At 40.4% G+C, this 19264-nt stretch overlaps 2 protein-coding genes across 2 annotated transcripts; one reads left to right on the top strand and one right to left on the bottom strand.

The window, feature by feature from the left end:
* The first annotated feature begins 268 nt into the window (after positions 1–268).
* Positions 269–1213, top strand: LOC144250483 (vomeronasal type-1 receptor 4-like). Its single transcript, XM_077793317.1, has one exon. It carries the CDS (start codon positions 269–271, stop codon positions 1211–1213), a length of 945 nt encoding a protein of 314 aa, XP_077649443.1.
* A 16637-nt stretch (positions 1214–17850) lies between these two features.
* On the bottom strand, positions 17851–18846 carry LOC113178139 (vomeronasal type-1 receptor 4-like). The gene has a single exon (XM_026382590.2). It carries the CDS (start codon positions 18844–18846, stop codon positions 17851–17853), a length of 996 nt encoding a protein of 331 aa, XP_026238375.2.
* Between the last annotated feature and the right edge of the window lie 418 nt (positions 18847–19264).

Genomic DNA, 19264 nt, shown 5'->3' with positions numbered 1-19264 from the left:
AATTCTCCTGGTCATCCCAGCCCCTGCGTAGTGTCATGAAGATTCAGGAATCACCATGTGCTGCCTTCCCAAAGAGGATTTCTACACTTCCTGCCTGAACTAGTCATGAACCTCATTAAAACCTGGTAGTGAAAATAAAACCTTAAGTTTTCAGAGTGGGAACTCTAGAGTGTAGGCAATACTGGATCTTGGTTGACGGGAAACGTGCAGCCCAGTCCTCCTGTTTCCCTGCAGGACCCTCTGGCTGGGACAGCTTGGAACTGGCAGGATGGCAGCCAGTGATGTGGCTGTAGGCATCATCTTCTTGTCACAGACTGTGGTTGGAGCTCTGGGCAATTCCTCTCTTCTCCTCCATTATCTGGTCCATTACCTCATGGGGTTCAAGGTAAGACACACAGACTTGATTCTTCAGCACTTGATTGTGGCCAACTTGTTAGCTCTCCTGTGTAGAGGAGTTCCCCAGACAGTGGCAGCTTTTGGAGTGAAAGATTTCCTCAGTGATTTTGGATGCAAGCTGTTTTTCTATCTTCACAGGTTGGGCAGGGGTGTGTCCATTGGCAGCACCTGCCTCCTGAGTGTCTTCCAGGCCATAAATATTAGTCCTGAAAATTCCAGCTGTTCAGACCTTAAAGTGAAAGCTCCCAAATACATTGGTTTTTCCATTTACCTGAGCTGGATTCTGTACCTGCTTGTAAATATTATGATTTTTTCACAAATGACTGGAAAAAGGAGCAACAATAATATCACAATCATGAAAGATTTTGAATACTGTTCTGCTGTTCAACCTGACAAAAGCTTACAGTCACTGTATGAAGCATTGGTAACATTTCCTGATGTACTGTGTGTGGGGCTCATGCACTGGGCCAGCAGCTCCATGGTGCTCATCCTGCACAGGCACAAACAAAGAATGCAGCAGGTTCATAAGACCAGCTCCCCCAGGTCCTCCCCTGAGTCCAGAGCCACCAAAACCATCATCCTCTTGGTGAGCACTTTTGTGTCTTTTTACACACTTTCCTGCATCTTTCAGATTTGTGTATTTTTTATTTATAATCCCCACTGGCTGCTGGTAAAGATGGCTGCAATAGTTGCTGGGAGTTTCCCAACTCTCAGCCCCTTTCTGCTGATGAGCAGGAACTGCAGTGCATTCAGGCCCGGTCTCCCTTGGATAAGGAACAGGAAAACCCCCGATGTCAGGGGAATGTGTAAATTGTAGGCTTTGCACAATTCTTACACGTTTCTTCATTTGTAGCCCCAAATTAAAAGAATAGTGATACAGTTATATCTCAAAAAATAACAATCAAGACATATGCAATTTTTTATTATAGTGTGTGCATGTGTGTGTATGTGTTCACAAGTATGTGCATGTATACCACTTAGATTTGGCTTTACTGTCCATCCAAAAATATTTTGGGAAAAGTAGTAGTAACCAATAGAAATTTCAGACTCCATATACCAGTTGCAACAAGAGCAAAATTATTCAGCATAAAATCTGCTTTCTTTGTTTTCCTGCTATTCTGGTTTATTAAATTGTGAAAACAAATGACATATATTTTTCATTTATCTACATATTTTATGTCTCAGCCATGTTTTTGGAAGGAAATGTCAAAGTGAACACTATTAAATATTTGTCTTTTGCAATGAAATGAGACATATGTTTTATGTAATCTTGATCATGATGGGAAGCATCATGATGTTATCTTTATTAAACATTATATTGAAGTTATTGATTTCTGTGCTGTGATTATCAGAATGCAATATTTTTGTCATAAGATAATTAGAATTTAAGCTTTATTACTGTTTGCTTTGGTCATTTAAAACATTGGGTACTAATAAATTTTGTTTTACTACTTATTATTGGATTAGTGATATGTACCTTTGGAATGTTTGTATGTATAGGTTGGCATGCATTTGTAATAAAATCTCAAAGACTGAATGCACCTGTGCAAGCAGCTGCTACATGGTAAAACAAAGCCCTAGTCTGTATGACTCCTCTATCCTATATGTGTCCCCCAAAGTGACCAATATGTGACTTTTTAACTGTAGAGATCAGTTTCAATGATTTCCAGTTAACAAAAATGAAATCATTATACTTCACCTTTTTCATATTTGACCTTGAAAATGCCACATACTTCAATCTGTATTTTCCCATGTTGTTGATGATAGAATCTAAACGAAGGATTTCAAACAATTCTAGCATTTCTCCCTTGATGCACACATGCAGTGGTGTGGATGTGATTTGTTTCCAAACCAAGTCCATATGTTGGAATTTTTGCCTGAGTGTGATGTGCTGGGTGGTGAAACCTTTGAGAAGTGGGTGCAATACAAAGTGAGTGGTCATGGGGGGGTCACTAGGAGGGCATTAATGATGGATTATATTAGTTCCCATGAGAAAATGGTTGTTCCACAGCAAGTGCAGCTGTCTCCACAGTCTCTTGCTCCCTGTTCTTCTCTGTGGTCTCTTCTGTACGTGATTCTACCTTAGTGATTCCATGTGCTGTGAGGCCCTCACCAGGACTGAGCAGATGCTGGCACCATGCTCCTGAATCTCCAGAAATTTAGTTCAATAAATTTCCTTTCTTTATAAGGTGTTTGTGGAGGCCTTTGGATAGGCAGCAGAAACTGATCAGTACAACACATTGGAGCATCATGATCAGCACTGACATGTGGGATGTGCAACATGTTTTCATGATACTTGCATGTGTGTCTTCACACACATGTATATATGGAACATGTGTTTAAGTATCTAGAAATCACTCACATTTGTCTGATCATAGAATTACATGTACTTGTCTTTAGCATGTATTACCAGATTTCACCAAATATTTCTATGAATCTCAACCCATTAGATGCTCCTACATTTATGTTTATATTTTTGAAGAAGAAAATGCTTTTATTAACTTGAACATGAAAAAAAATCTTTTTAGTACTAAAGCTGAATAAATAATTCTGTTATAAAATTTACATTTCTCACATTTAATTGAGAGAAAAATTTTACATATGAGGATTCTTCTTTTCGTAATGGACTAATTTCTATGGAACTTTAAAAATAGTAAATAGCAATTGGCATATGTTCTTAAACTGTGCTACGACACAGGTAGTATCTCTGTTGATCAGAGGCAGCAGGATGAGGTCTGATTGGTTAAACATCAAGAACTACATCTCTAATGAGACTGCTTCCTCAGTGAGCCATTTTCATTGATGTGGCCATTGTTGGCTGTGGGTGTCACAAAATCAGCACATTTCTCCTGAAGTAACAGATACTCATGGATCAACTGAGTTTTCTTCCAAATTCTTCACACTTTCCAAAAATGAAACAAATACACTGCTCTTCTCTCCCCAGGGAGGCAAATGTGAAATGCAGTTGTTGTAATCCTTCTAACTCACAATTAAATCTAGGCAATGAATTATTATTAGAAATACCTCTAAAGTCATTTTGGCATGGAAAACAATAGACTTCTATGTAACTCTCCAAAGTAGCTTTCCATTTTTTAATACAACCTTGTAAATGAAATATTTGGCATGTATTTTATCAATTCTTCTCTGTATGCTACACTTATCCTCAGTAAGTGTTAGAGCTCTGTTCACAAAGAATTTCTACATATCAAGCATTTTTGAAGAAGTTTTGTTTTCACAGAATTGAAGATTTGCTTTGCTTATGTGTCCTTGAAGATTAACTTGAGCTTGCACAGACATACATGGCATACATACATATGTGTAGGTGAGCTAGTTACCCCTAGAATAAAACTAGACCTGAGGGGACAAGTGTGAGGTGAAGCTTGGTCTTCCTAGAACCCTCCTCTGTGTGGAGGAGGCAGGTAAAGTGTGCTGCAGATGCCACGAGTCTTGGAAGGTCCTCATCTGTTAACTGCCATCACTGGTCTCCCCAATGCAGCTGCACCCACACCTGCTTCCCCTGAAGCACTGGCCTCTATCATCTGTCAGAAATGAGATGTGCTTGTTGGCACATCCAAGGCTTTTTGCAATGCTCTGGATAACGCCTCCTCTGCACCGGTGTTCAAGCCGTCTGTTAAGTCAAGTGACCGTTCAGAATTTTAAAAAATCTCCTTTTGCAGCTTGTGTGCCTTAAATATTCCTTGAAGGGTACATGCACACCTTCATCCCAGCTTCTCTCCACTTCCTGACTACTGGGATTCTATCTTCATGGTGAGTCGCAAAGGGAACCTGCCACTTGTGGCCCTGTGGTTCTTTTAGCATTACAACAATTTGGTCCAGTGATATGTGTGAGCACACATTATCTACCAGATAAGTGGGCATGTTTTATTGGTTACCTACCCCATTCCCAGATACTATAGGGATCGTAATAGCCTCATCCAAGTGGGAACATTTTCATCCTGTTTTCTGAAAATATTAACATCCGGCTGGTAACTTCTTCTCACGTGTCTATAGATATCCTTTAACTTCTTCATTGTTTAAGAAAATAAAATGTCTGGAAGGCACTGGGAATCCCTGCTGTGTGGAGGGTTGAGCATGGTGCTGGCTGTGCCCCCAAACCACCTTGGGCTTCATGAGCTCTGCAACAAGCCCTTTGCATCTCATTTCCTGCTTTGTATAATTCTATGTGTGGTTGGTGAAGATTCCTCTGCTAATTTCAGTTGGATTTTTTGTGTGTGTGTGTGGGGGGGGGAGTATGAGACCTTTCTTTACATTACCTGGATTTCTTTCTATCCAGGTTCTGGAATACAACCTGTGCAAAGCTTATTAGAAGTGTGTTGATTGCATGTTTATGCACAATTGCCAACTGTTTAATTGCTCACTTCGCACAGCTTTCTAGGGTGACACAAGGGTTTTTCAGCTGGTTGCATGTGGGATTGGCCTGGGAATAGTGGAGGTGAGTAGGGTGGGTTGACCTCATCCTTGTGCACAGAATCCTTTAATGTCACTTTGGTGTTGGCTTTCTTATTTGTTTCTGTTTGTTTTTGCTGTGCTGGAAGTTTAGCATGAGGCATTTTGCATGGAAAGCAAGTTTTCTATCACTTAGTTTCATCCCAGCCTCCTTTATAAAACACTGTGTTTGCAGCATGGTCTCACTAAGTTGCTCTGGCTGGCTTCAAACTTGCAATCCTCCTGTCCCAGACTCCTGAGTAGCTGGGATTATAGCTATTAACTTCCTTGTCTGAATGCCTAGTCACATCAATCTTTATTAAATGTTGCTTGAAGCAAATAAAATGAACTTGTTCCCAATGACTGCATTTGTTGAATCACTGTTCTACTAAACTGTTCGCTCTTGGAAACAGTTTCCAGCATGAACACAGTGAAGAAATGGGCCTAGACATTGTTTATCTTTGATTAGTTTCCTGTGTGTGCTCATGGCTTTAGGGTGGGGGCATGTGCTGTTTTTGCTACATCCTGTTCTCTCTTGGGTATTTCCCATAATCAAGAGCCTTTAATGACACAAGCTGTATTAAATTTGGGGGGAAAATCCAGGTTTGGTTACTGGAATTAGAAATAAGACTGCAATCAAAGAATAGTAAGAAGTTTGAGATTCATGCTCCAAAGAAGATATGCCCCAAAGTATCCAGATCCTCAATCTACATCCAGAGACATCTAGAGGAGATATAAAGACATCCCAAGTAAATAACTCCCATGGGAACAGGGCCATGTGGCCTCCACCATGAATGCTGGTTGCCCCCATTCTGGGTTACACATGTATTTAAGTGCACCTTGCCCATGAGCCCATGTTAGAGGGCACTGTAGACTTGTCCCACTACAACAAACAGGTCACAGACACAAGGCCTTGGAGAGTTCCCTGCCTCATCCCCAGGTTGTGCTTGTGGACCTGTGAACCCTCCTGGGTGCTGTGTGTCCATCTACAAGCCTCAAGGAGATAAGGTGTTTGGGTGCCTGTGCCATAAAGCATCAGGTTTCAAGGATACAGAAGAATATAGCCCACACCAGATGGAGAGATGACCCCAGGAGATTGAAGTCAGGAGATCCTGAAGGCCAGATGTGGAACTGGGAATCTTCCAGAGGGAAGAGTCTCTGCCTCTCACACAGGGATAGGAGATAACATGCATAAGCCTGTTTCCCACGTCTATGACAAATCCCCAGAAGCTCAGTTCCCTGAAGAGAGAAGAGTTTGTCTCATGGTTTTGGAAGATGGCAAGTATGGCACCAACAGCAGCTCAGTTCCTGTGAGTCTCCTGGGTTATGTCACAAGATGCTGGATGATATTAGGGGAAGAATGTGTGTGAGAGGAAGGGGTGACGTGGGAGGTGTATTCTAAATGTCTATTAGGCCCATTGGGTTTATAGTACTATTTATGTTGGTAATATCTTTGTTGATTTTATCTTTGGATGACCTATCTATTGGTGATACAAGTGTTTTAACATCACTAGGTATTATTTTATTGCTGTCTATCTGGAATTTAATGTCAAGGATTATTTTATTTAATGTGTTCTGACATTTGGGACATGTGTATTTACTACTATTATTTCTTCTGGTTGAATTGTTTCCCTTAGCAGAATGTACTGTCCTTCTGTGGTTATTTTTTGCTTGAAATCTCCTCTGTTTTCATGTGAGAATAGCTAGCTCCTTCCTGGTAGTTTTCAGATTCCATTTGTGTGATATGTAAATGTCCTTTTACAAACTTCAGCCTGTGGGCATCTTTGCCTCTGTGATCAGTGTCTTGCAAACAGCATCCAGTTGGGTCTTATCTTTTGATTTTTTTTCTGCTAATCTATGTCTTTTAATTGCGGAATAGAGACCATTTACCTTATTTTCAGAGTTAGTGTGAATGTAAGTTTGTAGTTTCTTGATATTCTTATTTATTTGCCATATTTAACTTGGTTTTGATTTTCATTTAGTTGGTTACTCTTATAGTGGGCCTCATCCACTTGGGACCTCTGGGTTTGTTCTGGATATCTCTGTGGGCTGGATAGCTCTGTGGGCAGTATATCTTCCATATTTTTCATAGTTCTACCTTGGTGGTCATAATTTCTTTCAGTTTAGCATTGTCATAAAAAGTTTTATTTCCACACTGACTTTGAACACATTTTTTGAGGGGGGGATATAACAAGTTTGCAGTAAAAATTTTTTTGAGCTTGAAATATATTATTCTAGTGTTTCTTGATACTGGTGTTTAATTCAATATTTTAATGTTAATGTTTAATTTTAATATTGTTTTAATTTTCATTGTTGATTATGATGTGTCTTGGAATATATGTTTTGGCCTTATCTATTGTGGTCATTTGTGTTTTTCTGTATGTGGGTTTCTATTTCATTCCTTATGAGAAATATTTTATGTCACTATGTCATTTGTTAAGATTGTCATTGATATTTTGATGGATATCCATTAAATTTTTAAAATGGTTTTGATTATATGTTTCATTTTATAATATTACTTCTTTTTATCCAAAACATGCATGGTCTTTCCATCTTCTACATTCTACTTCAATTTTTTCTCAATTGTTTTCTAGTTTTAATTTCAGAGGTATTACACATCCTTGGTTAGATTTATCCCTAGGTATTCTAATTTTGGTGTTATTGTGAATGGGATCACTTTCCTAATTTCATTTTCAGTAGGTTCATTGTTTGCATATAGAAAAGTGACTGATTTATGTGTGGATTTTATATCCTGCTACTTTATTGAATTTATAAGCTCTATAAATCTTTTGGCGTTATTTTCTGTGTACCTTCTCAACATAGGATCACATAATGTGCAAACAAGTAATTTCATTATTTTCCTATTTTTATCTGTTTAATTTTCTTCATAAGTACCATGTTGAATAGGTGTCCTAAAAGTGGACATCCTGGACTCATTTCTCTTTTTATAAGAAATGACTTCAGCTTTCCTCCACTCAGTGTCATGTTTCCCTTTGTTCATCATATATAGCCTTTAAAATGTCGACATTAGTTCCTTTTCCCTCTCTCTACTTACTGTGTTTTAGTAATGAGTGGTTGCTGGCTACAGTCAAATGACTTTTCCAGATCTATTGAGATGATCATGTGGTTCTTATGTTCAAGTCTATTTATGTGGTGGGTCACATTTATTGATTTTGTAGTTTAAACCAACCTTGCCTTCTTGCAGTGAAACCCAATTGATCATGGCATGCTGTCTTAATGGGTCTTTGAATGTGTTTGCCAATATTGTATTTGAAATGTTTGCATCTACACTCTACAAAAGTATTGGTCTGAAGTTCTCTGTCTTTGATGTGTTTTTGTCTGGTTGTGGCACAGCTTGATGCTGGCTTCATAGAATGAACTGAGGTTTTTTCACTTTCTGTTTAGTAGAATGGTTTCAGGAGGATTGGAATGAGTTCTTCTTTAAAGTTGTAGAACTCAGGTAAGAATCCAAATGGGTCTTGGGGTTTTTGTTGTGGAAGTCTTTTAATGCTGCTTCAGTGTGATTGGTTGACATTAGTACATTTGTTTTCTATATACCCGTGGATCAATTTGGGTAGGTCATATCTTTAGAAATTTGTCAGTGTCTGAAAAAATACTAGCTTATTGGAGTATACATTTTTCAAATAATTTTAATGATCCCCAGGATTTCAGTCATGTGTATGGTGATATACCTTTTTAAGCTCTAATTTTGTGAACTCACGTTTTTTTCTCTCTTTTTATTACTATGGCTAAAAATTTTATTGCATTATTTACCTACCCAAAGAAACACTATCACAGTGATTCATTGTGCTCCTTTTTTATTCTGAACTTCATTAATTTTGGCTCTGGTTTTGACTATTTCTTGCCTTCTACTGATTTGGGTATTTGTTTGTTATTATTTTGTAGGGCCTTAAGGTTCAACATTCAATTGATTATTTGATTATATTTTATTTTTTATTGTAGAAACTCACTGCTATAAGCATTTCTCTTAGAAATGCCTTCATACTGACTGTCCAAGAGATTTTGATATATTGTATCTCTATTCTCATTTGTTTCAAGAATGTTTTCACTTTGTACCAAATTTCTTTTTTTATTTCCTCATTTAAAAGCACATTATATAATCTCCTGGTCTCCTATTGATTTCTGTTTTTGATCTCGATATTGCTTTCTGAAATCATTCCATTATAATTTGACAGGATGCCAGGAACTTTTGTATTTTTTACAGTCATTAAGACTTGCTGTGTGTTCTAAAATATGATCTATTTTAAAGTATGTTCCATTTAACGCTAAAATGACTGTACATTTATTTTTGAATGAAAGAAGTATTATCTAGATCTCTGATAGGTTCTTTTGATTAAGAGTATTTTACAGTTGTGAAAAATCTTTACTTAGTTTACTTTTTGATGATATATCTAGTTGTGAGATTTTGTGTTGAAATCATCACATATAGTTGTATTGTGGTTTATTTGATTCCTAATATTGAGAAGCGTTTCTTTTTTTGTCTGTAGAGGTACCATTGTTTGGGTATAAGTACTTACAATCATTATAACTTGTGGTTGGATTATTCCCTTAAGCAGAAGGAAGTCACATTTTATCTCTTCTTATTAATTTTGGCTTGGAATATATTTTGTTTGACATAATCAGAGCTTTCCCTGATTGCTTGGTGTAACTTTCCCATCCATTCAACATCACTCTGCCGATGATGTGATTCTAAGGTTAGTCTTTTGGAAACAACATATGGTTTGGAGTTTTTAAAATCCAAACTGACAATCTATGTCTTTTTTGTTGTTTTGTAATTGTAGGTGGACAGAATGCCTTTATTTTATTTGCTTATTTTTTTATGTAGTGCTATGGATTGAACCTAGTGTCTCACACATATGAGGCAAGTGCTCTGCCACTGAGCTACAGACCCAGACCCAATCTATGTCTTGAATTAAAGATTTATGTCCTTTGCATTCCATTTTGATTTCTGATTTATTCTGTTACTCATTAAACATTCATTCATGCATTATTTAAATGATTTGGGTTTTGCCTTTTTTTTTTATTTTTAATTTCAACGTTTGTGTGAAGTATTTTATTGCAGAAATCTTGAGTTCACAGTTCAGTGGAATTCCTAAATGAAACACACTTCAGTGCACAGCACACAGATCAAAGAAAAGAATGTTGTCAGCTTCCCAGAGGACCCTTTGTGCCTCTCCTAAGTCACCAGCCCCCAAGCAGACGTCTCCTGTAAATTTACGTCTCCTGTAAATTTATCTGTGAATAACTTTTTTTCCTTTTTAAAATTGCTTTTATTTTTTAAATATATGACAGCAGAATGCATCACAATTCTTATTACACATATAGAAAACAATTTTTCATATATCTATTTATATATATAAAGTATGTTCACACCAATTCATGTCTTCATACATGTACTTTGGATAATGATGTCCGTCATAGTCCATCATGATTGATAACCCCCTGTGCCCTCCACTTCTCTTATACCCCTCTGTCCTATCTAAAGTTCATCTATTCCTCGATGCTCCCTCTCCCTAGCCCACTATGAGTCAGTCACCTTATATCAGAGAAAACATTCAGCATTTGTTTTTTTTTGGGGGGGAATTGGCTAACTTTACTTAGCATTGTCTTCTCCAACTCCATCCATTTACATGCAAATGCCATGATTTTATTCTATTTTATTGCTGAGTAATATTCCATTGTGTATATATGCCACATTGTTTTAATCCATTCATCTACTAAAGGGCACCTAGGTTGGTTCCACACTTTAGCTATTGTGAATTGTGCTGCTATAAACATTGATGTGGCTGTGGAGCACAATCCAAGAAAAAATAATAACCCTATGAGAATAGACATTATTCAATGGGTGATATGGGTAATACTATAGTGTCTTGGTTAAGACCATTCCTGGTATCATCACACCAACAGAAGCAAAGTAGAAAAGGCAGAAACTACAGAGTTCTGAGGAGGATGCAGATAAACTAGGAATCTCATGCAATGGCAGTGCATTCTGTAATTGGTACAGACATTTTGAAAAGTCATAGATTCTATTAAGAAGATTCATACTACATACCGACAATCCCACTCTATAAATAGAACCCCAAAACAATTTTTATTTTTATCAAAAAACACGAATTCCAGAATTTTCATGGCACTCTTAATAACAAGAGGGAAGGCCACTCAGATATGTCCAGGACTAGCAAAATGACTCAATTGATTGAGGGTTACACTATGGAAGCCCATACTGCAATTCCAATGAGTGCCAACAATATACAAAAATCAGATGTAATAAAAAATATGAAATGATTTACTGTCTGAATCCAAAACAGGTAAAAGTCACAGTCACTTCAACTCACATATGTCAGAACAGACCAAAAGCTGTAGCTCAACATTGTCACTCCTACAAATAAACCAGGAGACGTCTGCTTGGGGGCTGTTGAATTAGCAGAGGCACAAGGGTCTTCTGGGAAGCTGACAACATTCTGCTCTTTTATCTGTGAGTTGTACATTGAAGTGTGTTTCATTTATGGAATTCCACTGAACTGTGCACTCAAGATTTCTGCATGTTCCTTTAATTAAAAAGAACAAGTACAAATTACCAAAAAAGTTAGCTAGGGAAAGGTCATTGTGGGAACACTGTCTTCACAGGTTGAAATATAGAGTCAGATGCCCAGATGAAAACACAAACACAAGTCACTAAAGAATAACAAATGTATGATACATATACATTTTGCATATACTATATAATACATATCATGATGTTTGATCTCATCACACTGTTCTATCAGGGGTTGATGGCCAGTGTGTCATTGGTGGTTCTTCTTACTGCCCAGAGGATTCTAAAATTCTTAAAATATAAAGTCTCAAATAATTAATGAGTGGCAAAATAAAAATACTCAGAAATATATTCCCAATAGGCAAAGCCCCTGATAGATATAGTCCATGGGCTCTGGAACTAGATAAGGAAAAGAAGGCTCTGTTGTTTTATCTAAGGGGGTACATCGAAGGCAGGGATAAGGATTCAAGGGCAGAGTCTTGTTTTGTGATGTCTTGCAGTCGACAAGTTGATTGACATCTTTTTAGCCCGCGACCCACATCAGCTTCATGAATGAGGTTCAAGACGTGAGAAAACACTAGGGAGTTTTAAATTAAAGAGATAAAACTCTAATTACCTTTAAACCAGCTCCAGGATGGCTCTTCCTAGCTCCAGCCTCCAGCCACCTATTGTGGTAGTGAGGTTTACTGAAGAGGCCAGTGAGCGAGAGAGAACACAACAGGGAGTGGACTTTTATTGGAGAACAAAAAATTCTGGGGATAATACCATCCAATGAAGGTTAAGAGGGGCATCATCCCAAGGTCAGGGGTGACGATTGGGTCTTCAGGGCAGTGGCCAGACACGCTTCTGCTTGGACAAGCCCTCGGACCTGAGAAGGGTGGGGAAAGCTCTGACACTGCTGTGCCTAAGCGCCTCTCACCAGCCAGGGAGGTGACTCTAATCACGTGCGAGGATGGCCTCCCACACATCTTGGAAGGTCACACCATCTCAGGTGCTGTGTGGGCCACAGCAGAGTGGAATAGAGAGCCACATTGTCCCCTGGGCAACTGACCAAAGGAAGTGTGTCAAGTGTTCATTGCCAGACAACAGATGTCTCTACCCACGAGGCTTCTATGCACGTGACGCATATGCAACTCATGAACAGCTACAGACACTGTTCTGCAGAAAAATATCATAATTATTTCCATATTATAAAAATTTGAGATTTTTCCTAGGAGCAGTCAGTGAACATATACTGTCAACTCTGTAAGGATATAAATAAAATTTCTTCCATAAATGTTTGAGTAATGCTTCAATGTAAAAGCTCAAATGGTCTCGAAGCTACTTTAAAGAGAACAACTATGAAGTGACTATAGTCAGGTGTTTCAGAATCAGTCCAGTGGGCCATAGGCCATAGGATTTTAGTCACCTTTGCATCACTGTAATAAAAAGACCCGAGGAGAACAACTTAGAGAAGGAAAGTTTCTTTGGGCTTACAATTTTGGAGGGATAGGCCATTGTCACCAGCTCCACAGTTCTGGGCCTCAGGTGAGCAGAGCATCATGGCAGAAGCAAAACAGATGATAGCAGCTCAAAATTTCACGAGGAGGTGGAGAGATGTGGGGGGAGAGCACTCTGCTCACCAGGGAAAATACAAACCTCAAAGGCTTACGTTTAGGGACACACTTCATCCAGCCTCACTCTACCTGCCTAAAGTTACCACCCCAATAATACATTAAAGTGTATAAATCCACTGGCTTGGTTATAACTCATCATCTGATCGTTTCCCTTATGGACCTTCTGCATTGTCTCACACATGAGCCTTTGGCGGCATCACATATTCAAGCATAATATGCTTCACCCTGTGTTCAGTGCTGTCTAGGAGGAGAAGAAGCATGCCCAGGATTTAATTGTAGTGGGAGCTGTGTGGACCATGCCTCTTCCCACTCCCTGGAGCTCACGCTGACACTTTCTAGTAGCTGCAATTTGGATTCAGAGCAGGAGGATGTAGCATAGAACATGCAGAGACACCGCACTTACCTTTATGAGCTGGAATCCAAATCCCCAGGGATAAATGCATACTTATGGTTGTCTTCTGAGGCTTCTAGGAGGAAAGTCTAGAAACCACTTGAGAGATTGAAGGGATGTGCATTGGATATGCAATACAGAACTGTAAAATGTAATGGTCAATAATCAATTCTTTGGCCCTTGCAAAATGTCCACTCTCCATTCTTTTCTGAGGTTTTAGGACATTAGAGAAGGGAGAAGTCAGGTCACCTGGGTATTAGCATTTGGAAGATTCAATTAGGGGCAGAAATGCATGTAAGAACAAAGAACTCCATTCTATGAATTCATCACATTCATTGCAAAAGTTTTTAATTATCTTAATGACTCATTTTCCTCTTTGATCTATCAACATCCTTTTGGGGTTGTCCAATTCTTTGCTAGGTAATCTATTTGCAAGTGAAGGACTAGAGCCATATGGGTGACATCACACTTTCCACACATAGTCACACCCCCTGCATTCACACACTCATATGTATATTTCACCACAGAGTATATGCATGGGCTCTCTCTCACCCAGCGAGGAGGTCCACGGAACACGGTAGGGAGAGTGTGGCTGCGGAGTCACTAATCGAGACCTCTGGAGACCAAGCCAGAAGCAGGTCTGATTTTATTGCACAGTTACTATGTATGTATATTCATATTATTAGCTAAGCAGATTACAAGCAGCCACCAATACAATATCTGGCCAAGTGTCCCTGCAGTGACCAATCGAGGAGTGGTCCATGGAGCAAGCCCAGGGACTGCAACACATGGCCTCATGCCCAGGGCTGTGCCTACAGGGTAAGCGGTCTGCCACTTACATGCCTAGCACAGGGGAGTGGTTTGCCACTCAGATGCCCTGAATGTATGCCACGGATACAGTACTCCATGCACCTCTCCCCATAAATATGCACGATCCTACTCAACCATACTACACATGTAGCTGCATGCACTCTTTCCCACACTCTCACCTTCACACAACCTCACAATGCAGTCACCAACACAACTGTCATGTTCCCCTCTGTCACAAAATCACTCATTCACTTCCTCTGAGTGTATCAGGAACTTGTACATATTTAAAAAACTTTCCTTACTGTTATCAAAATTTGGTGCTTGTCACTGTAGCCATGTAAAATTAGGATATCATTTTGAGAAAAAAAGGTAAAATATTATTGCTTTACTATCCAAGGAGAAGCAGAGGAGACTTTTGTCCCAGAGACTGGGATTCTATGCCTTAGGAACAACAGGAAGTTTTTAAAGAAGAGATTCATTCTGGTGCTCCCTGAGGCGTGTGTGTGAGATTCGCTTGTTAACTTGGGAGATGGCCATTCTGTAGACCTTCTGGCCCATCCCTGAAGTCTGAATTACTTGGTGTCCATTGTGGTTGTGGCTGCAAGACAGATAACTTGGCTTAGTCTGGGAGAAAGGTAATGTGAGAGAGAGGAAGAGAGAGAAGCCTATTTTAATGTAAGTCACAGTGGTAGAACAGAAAGGTATATATTTAAAGTGTGAGGTGGACTACTGTGACATTTTCTCCAGGCCTGTGGATGTCAGCAGGAGGGTCGTCACCTCTGCTCTTTACATTCCTTCCCCGTCCCCGTAGCCCTCCAGGACAGCATTTCACACATGTGGCATCTGAGTGTGCTCTGGTGTTTGCTGATGGTGGGGGGTGGGGAGAGAGCTGACCTGAGTCAGGGTCAGCTGAGCTCCTCTGTGAGAGAGAATGGAGGTCCTGTGGGTTAGACGAGGTGCAGGGGCTCGAGGCTGGGCACTGTGGAGAGTACAGTTATAGGGACATGGCTGTGGAAGAAAGGGCACATGGGCTACAGGGGCTGGTGCATCTTGAGTGCAGTGGGGGGTTTAAGGGACCAAAGGGCAAAGTGTGCACAGAAACTAAGGGGATGAGACAGTTGGGGTCTCAGATCCTATGAGTGCAGCCGTCCTGGGGACAAAGGATACTGTGGGGAGCCGGAGACCATGAGCTCAAGTGACTGAAGGATAGAGGTGAAAAACTTCCAGGGAAGTTAATGTCCCCAGGAATAAAAGACCCAGGGGGGGAAAGTGTATAGGTTTTCCTTGATTTAAAGACTATTTGGATGGAAAGACAAACACACTGAACATGGACAGAAGAACTGCAGAAATCTTCCCCATGCACAGCTGCGAAGGAGAGCAGAGGTCAGGTGGGCCCCACACGAGGTGCTCTTGGAGACCAGGTAGGAGCAAGTGGGATGACTTTAGCGAGGAGGTAGGATTGTCAGAGCTCCCAGGCGCTGTGTGCAGTGACTGATTGGAATAATTTCATGGGATCAGGAATTGAGGGACCCTTCCTAGTTATCTGTACCTAGCTCTTGGGAAATTTGGTCAGTAGACTAATAGCCATGAGTTTGAGAGCCCAGTTAGAGATGTTGCTTAAATGTGGACTTAATCAGTTGCTCAAGGAAAGGAAATGATCATCCTCTAGCCAGGGTCTCAAAAGTGTGTCAAGGGCTTGGATTGTGGCCCAGTGATAGAGCGCTTGCCTGGCATGTATATGGCACTGGGATTGATCCCTGGCACCACGTTAAAAAATAAATAAATAAATAAATAAAGATAAATAAATAAATAAATGAAAAATATTGTGTCCACCTACAACTAAAATAATAATAATAATAATAATAATAATAATAATAATAATAATAAAATGTGTCAAGCTGGGAAGCACTCCCAAATGGGCACTTCCCTGATAACATTGTTAACCACTGCCCTATGTGGCCCCACCCACAAAAAACCATCATCACACATCCCTACATCCCTTAGCAGCTCCAGGACTGCCAGGACCAGCACCCTGCAGAGCTTTGGCCACAGAGCAAATGCCAGTCCAAGACGATGCCACCTCCCAGCTGCAGTGGACCTGTGCAGTACAGCAGTAGTCACCGACCAGCACAACCCTAACTTAGATGTTAGGACAGGTGGACAGTGAGTCCACACAAGTGTATCTGCCCTCCAGGGACAGCCTGAAGTGACATAGGAATGGTATTTTCCACTGTGTGGCTCATCTTTAATCAGTGCCACTAGTTGACCTGTGGGAATGGGTGGCCTGATCCTCATGCTGGTACTCAGGAATATTTGGCCCTGGGAAGATGTGGCAGTTTACCCTGAGATGACTGTAAATGGTCTCCACTGGACTGTCATCCAAACAGTACTGCTCTGAGCTCAGTTCTCCACTTAGGGGACCTGCTCTGACCTTTCCTGTGTCCCTACCTGCACCAGCAGCTTCATTATTTACAAATGAATTGGTTCTCATATGAACACAAACCCGCCCCAATACATAAAGGTATTGTGACTTAGAGAGGGCTTAGTGCTACATTTTTAGATTGAAGGTGAGGCCAGGAGTGGTGGTGTATGCCTGTAAACCCAGTGGCAGCTGAGGCAGGAGAATCACAAGTTCAAAGCCAGCCTCAGCAACTTATCAAGGCCCTCAGCAACTCAGTGAGACACTGTGTAAAACTTAAAAAGTAACTAAGTGGTAAGGATGTGGCTCTGTTTAAGTGCCACTGAGTCCAATTCTTAGATTCCAAGAGGTGGGGGGAAGTGTAGGTGAGGATGTGACCATCTGTATTTCAACGTACCTGTGTATATTTTTAGCAAAATGTGAAGGTGTGAGATTATACTGCTACTGTTGTATAAAGCCCATCAGAAGAAGTGTGATTCCTTGATGAGAAACCAGGCCCTTTCTTCCTTGAGGCGCCTCATAGCAGCAGTATTTTGCTCCAGGCAGCTCTGGAGCCACTGGGCCAACTGCAGTCTGGGCAGTGTGGAGTGGCCCAGGTGGATGCTGCACAGGAAAGGAGTTTGCATCCCACCCAAGGATCCCTGCACACAGGAAAACAAACCCTTTCAGGAGAATTCTGAATAAGCCTGCCTGTTCCTTGCCCCTGAGAAATATTTTCTTCATTTCATTTCTCCACGGCATTTACTACGGACAATGTTTCCAGGAGTGCAGCACTTGGTCAACCATGTGATTCAACTGATCTGGAAGGGCTGGGGAACTCATCCATTCCATGTGCCTCCAGGAGCAGGAACTAGGATGGCTGTCTACAGCATGCTGTGCATAGGGTGAGGACCACCAGCTCTGTTCCCCTCCACCACAGCCATGTGGGTCCCACAGTCAGCCAGCTAAGGACCCCAGTGCTCTTTAGGGTTTGCAATAGAAAGACAAGTGACACTTCCATACACTTCTATATAGATGTTTTTAGTGTAAAGAACAATAAAACATTTAAACATTTGTGCAAAAACATGCAACTGATGTAATTTTGATACAATTAGGCAATTTTAATTGTATTTGGAACTGGCTATGGAGACCAGGATTGCTTTGCCCCTGAGATTCCTCTGCAGCATTTATTATTTTTCATTTTTGAGACAGAGATTATGTTGTTGAGGCTAGCCTTTCATTTGTGATCCTCCTCTCTGGGTCTCCAAAGTTTGGGAGATAATAAGAGTTTTCCACAGCACCCGGCAGGATTTTTAATTTTTATGTAGACCAAACAGAGCCTGAATAGTTTGGATACAGTGAATTTTCGGCTCATGAGAAGAAAGGGGCTGACAGTGGGAAAACACATGGAGATCAGGTCATTGGTGTTCACCACCCACCAAACAGGTTTGGAAAACAGAGCGATATAAAGATGTAATAGGGAAGAGAGGGTGTGGAAAATCACAAAGGTGCCCACCAGGACAAGGATTCTCTGGGTGGCTCTGGACTCTGGGGATGTTCTGGGGGAAACTTTGATGCTGTGAATGTGCTGAACCCTCTGCTTGTGCCTGTACAGAAGGAGAACCATGGAGCCACTGGACCAGATCATGAGCATGGAAAAGACAACCTCAGGAAATACAAACAATGCTGCATATAATAAATCCGTGACTCTGTCACGATCTACAGAAGAACAGTACCCATAATCTCTTTTCTCTGTTGTGTTTACACTGTTCCATTTGCTATGTATATAGAGAGGAAAAATGGAATTCACTGTCATGTACATGATCCAGCAGAGGAAAATGGAGAAGCCAATGTACTTTGAAACTTTTTCTTTGAGATCCTTCCAACAGGAATTCACGGGGCTGATGGTGATGTTCTGGAAGATGCTCAGGAGACAGGTGATGACAATGGACAGACTCCTGCCCACTCGCTGCATGTACAAAATAACTTTGCATGAAAAATCACTGAGGAAATATTTCAACCCCAAGGCAGTCATTGTCTGGGGAATTCCTCTAGCCACAATGTCCAAGGTGTTGGCTATCATTAGGTGCCTGAGAATGACATCTGTGGACCTCAATGTGCACCCATTGCAGGAAAGCACCAAATGATAATAAAGCACAGAGAAATTTCCTAGAATTCCAACAACATTCTGTGATAAAAGCATCAGTCCTATTGCCACATTCATGGGGACCATTCTTTCATTCATCCCAATGTTCTTTACATTATGGCATCAGTCATTTCTCTGAGAAAAATGACTCATTAATACTAGCTGTACTCAAACACAGTGGTGAGCACCTGTATCCACTTGCTACCTGTAGGCCTGATGTCAGAGAATCACTGGAACTCACAAATTTGAATCCAGCCTGAGCAACATAGTGAGATGCCCATGTTAAAATAATTTTTGGAAATGAAAATGAAAGTTGCATTTCCAAAAATCATTCATTGCATGCACCTGTGGGATTGAAAAGACCTCAATGTGCACATGTTGATGGGGAGAATTAACCGTATGCTTTGTGGGAAAATGAGCCTTGATAATCAGGACACGATAAACGGAGAGAAGCAAGAAAAAGTGGAGCAAATGCACAAAAAAAATAGCATTTAGTATTTCAGAA

The sequence above is a fragment of the Urocitellus parryii genome, chromosome 15 (genome assembly GCF_045843805.1).
Source record: "Urocitellus parryii isolate mUroPar1 chromosome 15, mUroPar1.hap1, whole genome shotgun sequence".
NCBI lineage: Eukaryota > Metazoa > Chordata > Mammalia > Rodentia > Sciuridae > Urocitellus > Urocitellus parryii.
Note: the sequence above shows the minus strand (reverse complement) of the source record. Positions and strands in the feature narration are given on the sequence as shown.

Coding starts and splice junctions, on each gene's coding strand:
- LOC144250483 (XM_077793317.1), top strand. CDS start 269: ATGGCAGCCAGTGATGTGGCTGTAGGCATCATCTTCTTGTCACAGACT.
- LOC113178139 (XM_026382590.2), bottom strand. CDS start 18,846: ATGGTCCCCATGAATGTGGCAATAGGACTGATGCTTTTATCACAGAAT.